Below are 15,695 nucleotides of genomic sequence, written 5' to 3' on the forward strand. Positions count from 1 at the left end.
CATGGTCTCCACACAGCTCAATGTAACACTATACCTGGCAATGTATCGCTTGCCCATATACTGGAACTGATGGAGGCATACTCTGTAGAGACAGATCACACAAAAGATTAGTGAAATATGACAATGTTATAATAGGGAACAGGAAGAAAGGGATTTGTAAAGTAGTTATATGTGAAAAAAAAAAACAAAATTTACTGATTATACCTCAAAGAAACTTTTTTTTATTTCTAAATTTAATGTATTATTTTCATTTCTAGAATTGCAGTAACAGACAATATGCAGATTATAACTTATAGGTTACGATGAAATAAAGGTACATACTCTGAGATGGTGAAAAAGTCCATCAGTTCTGATGATGTGGCTTTGTTCCAATATGTAAACAGTGCGTCTGAAGAACAAAATGAAGGAAAGATTATTAACTATTACTTAGCTGTTATTCTGGACATGCATTGGACATTATGCATTGGACATGAATATATGCTTACGGTAAGAGATTTCATTATTTGGGAGCAGCATTAAACTAACCAGAGGAGTAAAATTACCGATGATCAGTATTCAGCACAGTCTGTACAGACTCTTTCCGTGGTACACGTTACAGTTGATTTGAGCAATGAAAGAGCCATAAAGGTATTTATGAAAAATGGCATATTGGGGTCTCCGAATCCTAAATCGTGTGAACCTTTACAAAGGCTTTCCCCTCCCCAGAAACCTAAACACCAAAATAAACTTAACAGGTCAATGTTCAGGTCACCCATCTCTCCTCGAAAAAGCGGCATGACTACTCATGATGGAAAGAGTGTCCCAGGAGAGGAACGTGGGGCCTACACCAAGATCAGATAGTGGAATTCTCTAGTTAGTCCTTAAACGCCACCAATACAAGTAAAAAGAATAAAAATTGAGTGCATCTAAAGTACCACAACCTATGATATAATGGCATATAACGTCCTAAGTCGGATCTATTTCCCCAAGTACTACGTACCATCTGACATGCTTTTCAAAATGTGAAGGAAGCACATGAGTAAACTTTTGATTTCGGCTTGTTCCAGCTTGTCACAGCGAACTAATGTGTTTCCTAAAGAGCCTCCGTGCTGATTCTAAGAATGTAAAACAGGCAGTAATTATCATCATTATTACACTGGACTGACAGCCCAGATAAAGACGTTATCTAGAGAGCACAAAGGCGCAGCACTGCAAGCATTCACACATAGCGGAAAGCATCAAGGTACTATCCATAGCAGTGGCGGATTTCATAGTAAAGTAATGCTCATCATTAAATCCCATTATTCCACAGGTTTTACAAGGCCGTATAGTGGATAATGAGAAGAAAACTAAATGAAAGCATTTATAACGACTACATTCTAAGATCAAAGAGGTGGAAATCAGTAAGGGGGAGGAAAGGTAGAATAACACTGCAATCACTACAAATGAGGATATGCTATATTATCAATAGTCAGGATGTATCCGATACTTATCACATGCCATGTAATCAGATACTAGAAACAAGATTATAAAATACTTCTTCTGGATTGTGGGGAGAAACCGCAGCATGCAATGCAGTCTCTGACAGCACAGGCACTGTCAGCAGAGAGAAATCCATAGTGTATCGGTTTCTCTTAGCAGCCTGTGTGCAGTCCTCTTCCTGTCCACTAGAGCGCAGGGCGTGTGCAGAATGCCTCCGGAACAGTCTGTCCTTCTGCACCGGGAATGCATGGTAAAGGCGAGGAGGAAAGGCTTTAACCATTTACTGCACTCTCTAGACACTATACAAGAGTAGGACAAGCTCACCGATAAACAACTAACATCTTAGACTCTGTTCATATGAGCGTTGTGGTTTCAATTGAGAACAGAAACCACGATGCAGTACAGGATCTGTCATATGATGGACACCAAGGGTGTCACATGTACCACACTAACTTATGATGGCATCTGCTGGGTACTCTACAAGTGTCCATCAGTTTGAATGAAAAAAAACTGTCCGCCAAACTAGTTTTTTAACAAAATTTGCCAGAATCTGCAATGTGAGCAGCAGAAACAGATGTGAACATGGTCATACTCATTATGTATAGCAGAAACATGAGTAAATAGAAGACGACATACATGGCATAAAAAACAGTACTAATCATAAAAAGGGGTGGCTACATGGGAACTATTAGGTTAATATTTCAGAAAAAGGTAATACAATTAATGGTACTAGACATACCTTGTCTAAAGAACTGCTCTTGTCACTGTTCCTCTCAGGAAGACTGTTCCCCGAGTCTGTGCTTATCAGAGACCCCCTGGAGTCTGCATTTCTCACACTATTTATATTGGGAGTGGATGAGGTATGTGGAGAAGCTACAAAGTAATTAAAGGGTTAATTAAGCATTAAATAATCTACAAAACATGCTAATTTGATAGAGTATAGAATTAGTCTAGGTGAGGACGGGGATGCCCACCAAAAGCTACCACAAAAGGGCCATGTTGACTCACCTGTGCCAGAGATGACACCAAATAGGTCCTTATGGAGGTTATTATCCAATGTGCTGCCCGGTTTCTGTGGTGTTACCAGTGCATTTCCAGCGGCTGCGTTAAGTAGAACGTCATCTTTTGCATTCTTCAAGGAAGAAAAATACACTTGTCATCTCATGATATAGATGGTTAATAGAACATCTGCATGCAGATAGTAGGACATACAGTGGTGGCCAAAAGTATTGGCACCCCTGCAATTCTGTCAGATAATACTAAGTTTCTTCCTGAAAATGATTGCAATCACAAATTCTTTGGTGTTATTATCTTCATTCAATTTGTCTTCAATGAAAAAACACAAAAAGAATTGTCCTAAAGCCAAATTGGATATAATTCCACACCAAACCTAAAAAAGGGGGTGGACAAAAGTATTGGCACTGTTTGAGACTCAACCTCTGTCCTGTGTCCTTGTGTGTACCACATTGAGCATGGAGAAAAGAAAGAAGACCAAAGAACTGTCTGAGGACTTGAGAAACCAAATTGTGAGGAAGCATGAGCAATCTCAAGGCTACAAGTCCAGCTCCAAAGACCTGAATGTTCCTGTGTCTTCCGTGCGCAGTGTCATCAAAAAGTTTAAAGCCCATGGCACTATGGCTAACCTCCCTAGATGTGGCCGGAAAAGAAAAATTGACGAAAGATTTAAACGCAAGATTGTGCGGATGGTGGATAAAGAACCTCGACTAACATCCAAACAAGTTCAAGCTGCCCTGCAGTCCGAGGGTTCAACAGTGTCAACCTGTACTATCCGTCGGCGTCTGAATGAAAAGGGACTGTATGGTAGGATACCCAGGAAGACCCCACTTCTTACCCCGAGACATAAAAAAGCCAGGCTCGAGTTTGCCAAAACTTACCTGAGAAAAGCCTAAAACGTTTTGGAAGAATGTTCTCTGGTCAGATGAGACAAAAGTAGAGCTTTTTGGGAAAAAGCATCAACATAGAGTGTACAGGAAAAAAAAAAAGAGGCATTCAAAGAAAAGAACACGGTCCCTACAGTCAAACATGGCGGAGGTTTCCTGATGATTTGGGGTTGCTTTGCAGCCTCTGGCACTGGACTGCTTGACCGTGTGCATGGCATTATGAAGTCTGAAGACTACCAACAAATTTTGCAGCATAATGTAGGGCCCAGTGTGAGAAAACCGCGTCTCCCTCAGAGGTCATGGGTCTTCCAGCAGGACAATGACCCAAAACACACTTCCAAAAGCACTATAAAATGGTTTGAGAGAAAGCACTGGAGACTTCTAAGGTGGCCAGCAATGAGTCCAGACCTGAATCCCATAGAACACCTGTGGAGAGATCTCAAAATGGCAGTTTGGAGAAGGCACCCTTCAAATATCAGGGACCTGGAGCAGTTTGCCAAAGAAGAATGGTCTACAATTCCAGCAGAGCATTGTAAGAAACTCATTGATGGTTACCGGAAGTGGTTGTTCGCAGTTATTTTGGCTAAAGGTTGTGCAACCAAGTATTAGGCTGAGGGTGCCAATACTTTTTTCTGGCCCATTTTTGGAGTTTTGTGTGAAATGATCAATGATTTGATTTTTGCTTCATTCTCTTTTGTGTTTTTTCCTTGCAAGCAAATTAAATGAAGATAATAATACCAAAGAATTTGTGATTGCAATCATTTTCAGAAAGAAACTGAGTATTATCTGACAGAATTGCAGGGGTGCCAATACTTTTGGCCACCACTGTATGCCTGGACTGGAGTCAGCACTTACACTCTGAGTTACGGGGAAGGGAGAGGTTTCTTTCACATTAATCCGTTGCACATTTTCAATTAGGAGCCCAAACAGCGGCAGGTAGAGCGTGGCTATCCTCGCCTGCTGGCTCTGAAATGGAAATGAGATGCATGCTATTGATTTGCTTTCTAAAAGTTCTTGCAAAGAAATAATTTACTTGTGCACATGTCCTTTAATTGCTGCATTACTTCTGGATTCACGGCTAAAACAAATTCATGTAAGACATCCCTTTACAATCTTTATGCTGAAAAATATAAGCATAAACACATGGCTACAGTGGGTTCTCTAGCCAAAAAAGCTCAGAATCTAAACAATTCTCCTATTCTTTGCTAAAAAGTATGTGTGGGAGGATTGTAAAACACTCTGCACTTGTTAATATTCTGCAATGTGCAAAAGTGTTTACTCAGCCATCTGCACATTCTGACAGATCCACCCATAAAAATGTACACAAAACTGGAAATATGATCCCATCCATCACCCCCTAATCCTTATGAGATTACTTAGAAAGAGTGAAATGCGCAAAGAATATTTCTTAGAATGGGAAGGCTAACAACAGTACTGACGATTTTGCTGTCATTTATAGCAAATGCCATTACACGAGGTCTAGATTTATCATCATGTGAAAACTTGGCTAATCCATACATATAGGAGGACCAGCATAGATTTCATAAAACTTATAAATTACCATTGACCTGTAAACAGAGGATGTGCTGACGATAATATGCAATCAATATGCAGACTGTATGGGGAGAAAATGACTATAACAAACACGGAACGTAGATCAGAACGCATTAAGGGGAGAAATATGCCAATGTAAACCCAGCTCAAAGGGAATGTATCACCAGAAAATGACCTTTCTATTTTTTTCTTAATAAAGATTTAAAAACAAATAAGAAAATTACATATAACTGAAAAAACATGATTTAAATAGGTCATTTTCTGACAATATATTCCCTTTAATTGAGTGGTGGCCAAATAGTAGATAATAAATACTATGGGTGTCCACTATGTTTTATCTTTGGAAGACTGTACATTTTACAGAAGCCTTTTCATTGTAAAAATATTGTAAGAATGTAGAAAGGTTTTTTTTTTAGTTCTTTTCTATGAGTGCACTGCACTTCACTAGTTTTTCTATCATATACAGTACTAATCATGAGTAATCCATAAACTGCATCCCTCATATTGGTAAAGGTCATCTTGCTCAGGTTTCACATACTCTGGTAGAATATCGATCATCAAAAGAGTGCTTGATCATCAGGCTCTTCAGCACACTTATGGCAATTTGCCTGATTTCTCGGAACTCTTGCAGTGCGTTTCCCACCTCCCTCAGGAGGAGGCCCACCAAGAAATGGTTCTTGCAGAACTCGTCTGTCAGTGTGTAGTCAAGCTGCAGATCTGTAGGAGGAACCAGGGATTCATTAAAAGCTAATAAAGCCATAATGTTCCTGAATTTCACAGAGTGAATATCTTGGTAGCAAACCAGTCAGCAGTTTAATGATATGAGCGGAGCAAACTAGTGACACTCTCATTAGTAGCACTGGGAACACGTTCAAAATACCGTCACATATAACAAGATAAACAGCTCATCATCTGTTAGCTACCCCGCTACATCGGATGACAAGACTGGCAAGTAATTGGATTCCGGTTCTTTTTTTTTTTTATTATTGCTATAGATGAAGAAATAAAATAATGTAACATCAAACTAAAATACTGAAACTAGAGAACTGCAAAAACTGCCAAACACTGCAAATCCTGCACCTACCTACAGAAGGGTCTAATGACTCCATTGTTGGCGAAAGAAACGCTAATTGATGAAAATAAACAAAGTGAAAAAAAAAAAAAAAAAAATCGCATAAAATAAACTCTACCTGCTAACATGATTCTCAATATATCAGTTTTCACTATGAGTCAACACAGAGATGTTTAATGCTGGTTGTAAGAGATAGAGCAGCTACCACAATTACTAAATAAAATGGGAAAAAAGTGGGGATGAAAGGGTATGGAGATGGACTACGGCATAAAAGCAAGACAAGAATCTAACACTTTTCAATTGGTAAATACCAAAAATGGAAAATAGTTTACATTCATCTTCCTCTGGATCGACACTGGATGCTTATCCAGGTGACTGAATAGTATTTCTAATAAAATTGTAAAATAAGATTTGTTTTTTTTCCCCCTAAATTTACTGCAGTGGAAAATGAAGCATTTTATGGCTTTCTTCCCAACAGACAATGGACGATGAATGGGACAACAATACAGGGCTCATCTGGGGTTCCTAGTTGATGGCAAATTTACATGGTACAATTGCCTCTCCAGGATATCGGCCTGGCACAAACGCTCTGTACCCATTTTGCCCATACAAAGAGTAGACAATCAACTTTTCTTTCTCCTTTGCTATGGGGGTATGGTACAACTTTTTAGACATTGAAAAGTGGTTTTGCGTGTATTATTTACCTGTGTATAGGCTTTTTTATGTTTCTGCTCTAAGTATTTTGGCAAAACAAGGACAAATATTGGTAGTTTTGACTTGTTTACACTTGCTTTCTGCTAAATAAAATATATGAAAACATGATGACCTCCCCTCAACCCCCCCCCCCAAAAAAAAATAACATATGTCTGTTTGACCACACTTTTACGTAGTCCTAGCTTAATATATTGTGACCCTTTTAATGGAATCAAGGACCACGTCTTGAGGCCCCCAGTTGACCACTTCCGTTATAAAGCAGTATTTAGCCCACTGGAATGAATGGGAGGCAGATAACTGGCCATATATATTCCTCGCTACTAGCAGACTCAGACTGCTCCCACAGAGAACAGGAATCGTTTTAGCAATCTGTTAGGCACATTACGTGAGAACTACGGATATAAATACCTTGATATCTTTGGATCCTACCCTTTCCAAATGGCATTGGCAAGTTTAAAGGAATGTAGTGTTCATGATTGCAGACGACTCGCAGAAACTCAAACTTGAATTCAAACAGCGTCTGGAGAAATCACACAAAGGAACCACAATGATAGCGGGAAATATTCTGATATAGAGGCGCTAAACCTCCTCACACGGATACCAGATTTCCTCCAGAATCAAGAGGATAAAACTGTGGCACTCGAGTGCACCCAATAGACATTCAAAGCGGACGACACTGTACACTATGCCTAAAATACAGGAGAGACCAGGCTTACCTTTGGATCTCCTGGTGAAAAGAAACTCATGTAGTTGTTAATTTGCTTGAAAACAAAACCCCGATCCATAAATGTGAAGCACCTCTGTAAGACATAACAGATAATTAATTTGCACTATACATAAGGAACGCTTCACACAGAATATTACCATTTTTCATTACCAGTAACACAACTATGCAATCGCTCAGTTTAGATAACATTATCCCTACACATAAAGGACAAAGCCTTATTACCTTTATGAAGAATGCAAGGCTGTGATTAGCGTTCCTGGAAGCCTCGGGATTGTCTTTGTATTTGTGTGTGATGTGTGGCATCAGCATGTTAACCAGGGTTTCTACCGCATGATGAAAAGAGGCAGTGAATCTTTGGTTCCTTAGTAACTGGAAAGATGAAAAATAAAGTATAAAAACTAGCCCAACTGGATTCGAGTTCCTTTCTTTAATACATCTTCCTACTCAAAAACAAAATTCCTTAAACCTAAACTTAGGCTATGTGCCCACGATGCAGAAATGCTCCGGATTTTTTCCTGAGCGTTTCTGCATCTCCCTGGCAGAAAAAAACGCATGCGGATTGTACATGAGGATTGTACATGCGGATTGTACATGCGTTTTCCTGCCAGGGACATGCGAATGTGAAGCGTTCTTCACATGCATTTCCGCATGCGGGTTGTCAAGCGCTTTCTAAGCGATTTTAGCATCACTTGGAAAGTGCTTGTCAACTTTGTCACACTATATAAATCCATGCACCCGGCATGTATTTATATAGTGTGACCGTAAAAGAATGGTAAAAAATAATTATACTTACCTTCTGATGGCCCCCGGTGTCCTTATCCGATCCGTCTTGGCTTGCCGGCAGCTCGCGGTGGACTAAAAGGACCTGCCATGACGTAATTTTGTCGCGTGACCCGTCACATGACTAAATCACGTCATGGCAGGTCCTTTTTAGACCATCGCGAGCTGCCGGCGAGGCAAGACGGATCGTTATGGAGACCGGGGTCCATCAGAAGGTAAGTATAATGAATATTTTTTATTTTACTCTTTTTTTTACAGGTATTATGGTACCCGGGTCTGGAGGAGAGTCTCCTCTTCTCCAAACCCGGGTACCATCCGCACATTGAACCGCATGGTATCCGCATCTGCAGATGCAGTGATGCAGATGTCGTGCGGTCCAATGCAAGTCAATAGCGGAAAAAACGCAGCGATTCCGACAAACAATTGTTAGTGCTGCAGATGATAATCCGCAGCAGAAATTTCCGCAGCATGTGCAGAGCACATGCGGATTATCATTGGGGAACATGGCAGACCTTCTACCAAGCGTTTAAGCATTTCAGCAGCGGAATTGCTGCTGCGGAAACGCTTAAAAAACGCATAGTGGGTACACAGCCTTAAAGGGGGTTTTCCCACAAACGAAAGTTTATTATAATCAATAGATCTTGGAATAATAATAATTTCCACAACTGGATGTTTCAATATGTTCCTGCCTGTGCTGAGATAATCTTATAAATGTGCCCCTGCTGTGTACTGTGTAATGGCTGTGTCTGACAGTGTACAGAACACAGTTTGATCATACCACATCTCCTGGGCAAGGGAGGAAGCAAAAGAGTATACAGACATTGCAGTATGGAATCACAGCTGATTCTTTTTGTGAGGTAAAACATTTCCTTGCCTGTTTTTAAACAATGTTTTACTTCAAAGAAAGAATCAGCTGTGATCCCCTGCTGTCCTGTCTGTATACACTTTTGCTTCCTCCCCTGCCCAGGAGAAGTGGTATGATCAGACCATGTTCGGTACATGGTCAGACAGCCATTACACAGTACACAGCAGGGGCACATTTATAAGATTATCTCAGCATAGGAACATTTTATTAAACACATCCAATTGTGGAACTTATTATCATTCCAAGATCTATTGATTAAAATGAACTTTTGTTCATCGGAAAATCCCTTTAAAGCAAGATCTTTCCTTTTAGATCAGATTTGTTGCATTTATTACAGACCTTCTGACATCTCTGCTTTACTAAATGCTCGTATTTATCAAGAAATACCAATTCTGGATCATCTTTTGTTAGATCTCAACTATTTTTCCTGGCAATATTTAAATATACTGAAAACTGGACATTATCATTCTGCTTTTCGCTTGGCTGAAACAATATTTAGTTTGTAATGATACTGTTAAGATTGTGCAAAAATAACAACAAAACACCCTATTGGCAAGGGTATGGATTAATGTATTGATACATTTCTCAGAAGAATAACAAAGGAACAAGACAATGGAAAAGTTATGAAATGAAGGAACATCTTTTCATAATGAATACAGGTAGTTACAGATATATAAAAAAATAGGTTGATTGTACCCTCTGGGGACAGAGTTTGTGCAGCATGTTTAACCCTTTAAGTGCACTTGTAAATAAAGACTGTGGCATCCATGCGGTTTTACACAAGGGTGTTGAATAACCCTGTAAACCAGACATCACCCCTGTAACATAAAAGGGGGGTGATGCGTTGCCATGGCATGGACACCCAAGACCTGCCTTACACCAATGACTATTCAGCACTGCAAGAGGAAGAACCTAGAAGTGTAAAACTTATTGGTAAAATACACTGATTATTGAAGAGAGCGATGAATGAACTGTAGGATCTACTCTTATTGTGCCAAATTTAGCAAAAAAGAAACAACAGTACATACATATAGATAGTAGACTTTAATTAGCCCATATGGCGTGGCGACAATTCAGCAGCAATGAACTTTTTTCAAGCCAAAAGCCTACACACTGCTCAAAAAAATAAAGGGAACACTTAAACAACAGAATATAACTCCAAGTAAATCACACTTCTGTGAAATCAAACTGTCCACTTAGGAAGCAACACTGATTGACAATCAATTTCACATGCTGTTGAGCAAATGGAATAGACAATAGATGGAAATTGGCAATTATCAAGACACCCTCAATAAAGGAGTGGTTCTGCAGGTGGGGACCACAGACCACCTCTCAGTACCAATGCTCCATGGCTGACGTTTTGGTCACTTTTGAATGTTGGTTGTGCTTTCACACTCGTGGTAGCATGAGACGGACTCTACAACCCACAGAAGTTGCTCAGGTAGTGCAGCTCATCCAGGATGGCACATCAATGCGAGCTGTGGCAAGAAGGTTTGCTGTGTCTGTCAGCGTAGTGTCCAGAGGCTGGAGGTGCTACCAGGAGACAGGCCAGTACACCAGGAGACGTGGAGGGGGCTGTAGGAGGGCAACAACCCAGCAGCAGGACCGCTACCTCCGCCTTTGTGCAAGGAGGAACAGGAGGAGCACTGCCAGAGCCCTGCAAAATGACCTCCAGCAGGCCGCAAATGTGCATGCGTCTGCACAAATGGTTAGAAACCGACTCCATGAGGGTGGTATGAGGGCCCGACGTCCACAGATGGGGGTTGTGCTCACAGGCCAACACAGTGCAGGACGCTTGGCATTTGCCACAGAACACCAAGATTGGCAAAGTCGCTACTGGCGCCCTGTGCTCTTTACAGATGAAAGCAGGTTCACACTAAGCACATGTGACAGACGTGACAGAGTCTGGAGACGCTGTGGAGAGCGATCTGCTGCCTACAACATCCTTCAGCATGACCGGTTTGGCACTGGGGCAGTAATGGTGTGGGGTGGCATTTCTTTGGAGGGCCGCACAGCCCTCCATGTGCTCGCCAGAGGTAGCCCGACTACCATTAGGTACCGAGATGAGATCCTCAGACCCCTTGTGAGACCATATGCTGGTGCGGTTGGCCCTGGGTTCCTCCTAATCCAGAACAATGCCAGACCTCATGTTGCTGGAGTGTGTCAGCAGTTCCTGCAAGATGAAGGCATTGAAGCTATGGACTGGCCTGCCCGTTCCCCAGACCTGTCTCGCTCCATCCACCAACTACATGTACTGCTCAAAAAATAAAGGGAACACTCAAATAACAAATCCTAGATCTGAATGAATGAAATATTCTCATTGAATACTTTGTTCTGTACAAAGTTGAATGTGCTGACAACAAAATCACACAAAAATCCTCAATGGAAATCAAATTTATTAACCAATGGAGACCTGGATTTGGAGTCACCCCCAAAATTAAAGTGGAAAACCACACTACAGGCTGATCCAACTTTGATGTAATGTCATAAAACATCAAAATGAGACTCAGTATTGTATGCGGCCTCCACGTGCCTGTATGACCTCTCTACAACGCCTGGGCATGCTCCTGATGAGGTTGCGGATGGTCTCCTGTGGGATCTCCTCCGAGACCTGGACTAAAGCATCCGCCAACTCCTGGACAGTCTGTGGTGCAACGTGACGTTGCTGGATGGAGCGAGACAAGTTGTCCCAGATGTGCTCAATCGGATTCAGGTCTGGGGAACGGCGATGTCCAGTCCATAGCTGCAATGCCTTCATCTTGCAGGAACTACTGACTCACTCCAGCCACATGAGGTCTGGCATTGTTTTGCATTAGGAGGAACCCAGGGCCAACCGCACCAGCATATGGTCTCACAAGGGGTCTGAGGATCTCATCTCGGTACCTAATGGCAGTCAGGCTACCTTTGGCGAGCACATGGAGGGCTGTGCGGCCCTCCAAAGAAATGTCACCCCACACCATTACTGACCCACTGCCAAACCGGTCATGCTGAAGGATGTTGCAGGCAGCAGATCGCTCTCCATGGCGTCTCCAGACTATCACGTCTGTCACATGTGCTCAGTGTGAACCAGCTTTCATCTGTGGAGAGCACAGGGCGCCAGTGGCGACTTTGCCAATCCTGGTGTTCTGTGGCAAATGCCAAGCGTCCTGCACGGTGTTGGGCTGTGAGCACAACCCTCATCTGTGGACGTCGGGCCCTCAAACCACCCTCATGGAGTCGGTTTCTAACCATTTGTGCAGACACATGCACATTTGTGACCTGCTGGAGGTCATTTTGCAGGGCTCTGGCAATGTTCCTCCTTGCACAAAGGCGGAGGTAGCGGTCCTGCTGCTGGGTCGTTGCCCTCCTACGGCCCCCTCCACATCTCCTGGTGTACTGGCCTGTCTCCTGGTAGCGCCTCCAGCCTCTGGACACTACGCTGACAGACACAGCAAACCTTCTTGCCACAGCTCGCATTGATGTGCCATCCTGGATGAGCAGCACTACCTGAGCAATTTCTGTGGGTTGTAGAGTCCGTCTCATGCTACCACGAGTGTGAAAGCACAGCCAACATTCAAAAGTGACCAAAACATCAGCCAGAAAGCATTGGTACTGAGATGTGGTCTGTGGTCCCCACCTGCAGAACCACTCCTTTATTGAGGGTGTCTTGATAATTGCCAATAATTTCCATCTATTGTCTATTCCATTTGCACAACAGCATGTGAAATTGATTGACAATCAGTGTTTCTTCCTAAGTGGACAGTTTGATTTCACAGAAGTTTGATCTACTTGGAGTCATATTCTGTTGTTTAAGTGTTCCCTTTATTTTTTTGAGCAGTGTATATATATATATATATATATATATATATACACACACACATACACACATATTATATATATATATATATATATATATATATATATATATATATGAAAATATCCAAGTAAATATATATATATTTGGATACTTCCATTGTAGCTAGAAATTCTTTTGCAGAGGTTAAAAATAAAACCGCAACAGGATGAAACTCATTTATGGAAACGGAAATTTGTTTCCAGGGTTGTATTTTGTGGTGACACCAACCATCTAATTTTCACCTTAATTGTGGCACTCCGGGTTTTATATATACTTGCCACCCAGAGCCCAAAGGGATTACTTTGTGGTATAGAGAAGAGTGTTCAACTTTACACATTACGAAATCTACTGAAAAACAGTACAGCATGTTACAGTATATATTAGAAAGACACAAGAAAATAAGCAAAATTATATAAAAATATAATGTAAAACAACATGCATGAGGAGTAAAGAACTGAAAACAGTTGTGCTGTAAGCTATGAAAGTGTTTTTCCCTCTGTAGTAAGCGATTATATATCTAACCATCACTTGCCGATCAATTGAGATCTGACTGTGAAATATCTCTTCAAGCGCGGCTGAAACACAGCATTATATTTTTTTTGCAAAAATACCACTACAGTTTTTCATGCAGCATTCAAGCCAAATACAGAAGTGGATCCAGCAATAGAGACAAGTACAAGTCCTTTCTTTAGACTTCCCATTCTTTTTTAATGAATTTCTGGCTTTGGCTCAAAAAAGGATCAGAAATCACAGCAAAGTTTTTTGAAAAAAATGCTGTGTGTGAAACCACCCAAAGGTCTCAGAGTCCTTCTTCTAATGAGCTTAGCAAAGCTTATAAACCTCAATAATTGTATAACATGTAGAGCAAAGTAGCTGCAATTGGTGCCATCCTTTATATCTCAGTAATATTTGTTAACAATGTACTTTGTATACAATCCAGACATACTTAACCATATGAAAAAATAACACTGCAGAAACAATATGAAATATTCACATCTAACATATCTATATATAATAAGTACATACTTTGACTTTCGAATTCTCAACAAGGTGCTGGGCCATTGACTTTATCAAGACTTCAAAGAAAAACCAAGAATACTGCGAATAAATAATACAGAAATTTGTAAGCAGATTAAATTACATATAAATGCAACAGTAAAAAAGAAATATATATGTAATATCTGAATAATGTTTGTGACATTTAGTAAAAAATCTACAACTGTCCTTTTAGAATCGATAAAACAGCTTAAATCATAAGTTTACAGACACTTAGCTCAAAGTCATTAAACTTATATTTATTCCCTCCACATTAAACTTTAGCAACTTTTTTTCACAGATCTACTTTATACATGACCAGCAGTTTTTCCTACAAATGTTAACAAACAGATAATTTCATTTATACATCACTATATCAAAATTCTAGTGGGCCAGAAGTTTACATACACCAAGATGCCTGTGCCTTTACATAGCTTGGAATATTCCAGAAAACGATGTTATGAGTTAGAAGCTTCAGAAAGGCTAATTGGCAAGATGTGAGTTCATTGGAAGTGAACTTATGACAGCATTTTAAGGTCAACTTTCTTCTTTGCTTGATATCATCGGAAAATAAAAACAAATGTGCCAAGACATTAGAAAAAGAATGGTGGACCTCTAGGCATCTGTTACATCAGATTTATACATGGAGGTAAAAGAAGGAAGCTTAGAAGCCAAAGAACACCATCCTAGGAGTGAAGCATGGAGGTGGCAAATAGATACCATGATAAGGAGGGAAAAATAGGTGGAGATACTGAAGCAACATCTCAAGACATCAGCCAGGAATTTAAAGCTACTATGGGTCTTCTAAATGGCCGAAAGCATATTTCAAATGATGAAGCAAAATGGCTTGAGAACAGAGTGAAGATAACAAAATGGCCATCTCAAAGGCCAGACTTAAGTCCTTCCAAAAATTTATGGGCAGTACTGTAAAAGCATGTTCACGCAAGGAGCCCTAAAAACCTGAATCTGTTACACCAGTTCTGTCAGGAGGAATGGGCAAAACTACTAGCAACCAGGCACTACAGACTGCACATGGACCCATTATAGCCCATTATGTCCCAGTGCACATGGCCGATTTCCCACGCAGATCGATGGTCTGCACATAGAAAAAAAATCACACCATGTTATAATTTGATCTGCTTTATGAACCAGAATAATACATGCAATGAAATGCAGTTCTGGCACCTGTCCGGAATGCAGACAAATGCACAATTTGCAGTCGTGACTGGTCCAATATTTAATGTGGACATCTGACCTCAACCATAGACAATTTAAAGGCAATGCTACCAAATACTAACCATGTGTATATAAGCTTTTGAGCCACTGGGAATGTGATGAAAGAAATAGAAGCTAACAAATAATTTTGTCTAGCATTAGTCGGACATTTCACATTTTTGCACTATAGTAGTGATTCCAAGTGACCTAAGAGAGGGAATGTGTGTTAGGATTAAATGGCCGGAATTGTGAAAAACCCTTTTAATGAACGCTGTGTGACACGTAACTTTAGTTGTACCTTGAGAAGCTTGTTACACGTTAAGAAATCAGCAGAAGGCTTGAGGATTGCGGTCATGGATTTGGCCAGCTCTTCGTGTACAGTCTTGTATTCTGACGTGACATACGGTTCTGCCTTGTAGACATACTGGAACATACAGATTAAAGAATATTAGAAACTGGCCATACGTCAAGAGGTAGAACAACATGTTTAGCAAAAGCAGACGGAGACCTGTCACCTGTCTCTGTGCTCACACGTC

General features: G+C 40.8%; 1 protein-coding gene across 16 annotated transcripts in view; it reads right to left on the minus strand.

The window, feature by feature from the left end:
* The window catches only part of DOCK9 (dedicator of cytokinesis 9), a 260,724-nt gene that overhangs the window by 59,703 nt on the left and 185,326 nt on the right, over positions 1-15,695 (minus strand). For all 16 annotated transcript variants that reach the window (XM_073664186.1, XM_073664183.1, XM_073664180.1 and 13 more), the window contains 12 exons: positions 15,458-15,583; positions 13,936-14,007; positions 7,652-7,798; positions 7,419-7,502; positions 7,111-7,222; positions 5,455-5,633; positions 4,218-4,328; positions 2,470-2,593; positions 2,201-2,334; positions 980-1,094; positions 322-388; positions 35-82 (listed from right to left, as the gene is read on the minus strand). In XM_073664186.1, the coding sequence (XP_073520287.1) occupies positions 35-82; positions 322-388; positions 980-1,094; positions 2,201-2,334; positions 2,470-2,593; positions 4,218-4,328; positions 5,455-5,633; positions 7,111-7,222; positions 7,419-7,502; positions 7,652-7,798; positions 13,936-14,007; positions 15,458-15,583 (1,319 nt within the window). The remainder of the gene's footprint in view (positions 1-34; positions 83-321; positions 389-979; positions 1,095-2,200; positions 2,335-2,469; positions 2,594-4,217; positions 4,329-5,454; positions 5,634-7,110; positions 7,223-7,418; positions 7,503-7,651; positions 7,799-13,935; positions 14,008-15,457; positions 15,584-15,695) is intronic.

The sequence above is a fragment of the Phyllobates terribilis genome, unplaced genomic scaffold (genome assembly GCF_046119375.1).
Source record: "Phyllobates terribilis strain yellow unplaced genomic scaffold, ASM4611937v1 Scaffold_2__4_contigs__length_985480577, whole genome shotgun sequence".
Taxonomy (NCBI): domain Eukaryota; kingdom Metazoa; phylum Chordata; class Amphibia; order Anura; family Dendrobatidae; genus Phyllobates; species Phyllobates terribilis.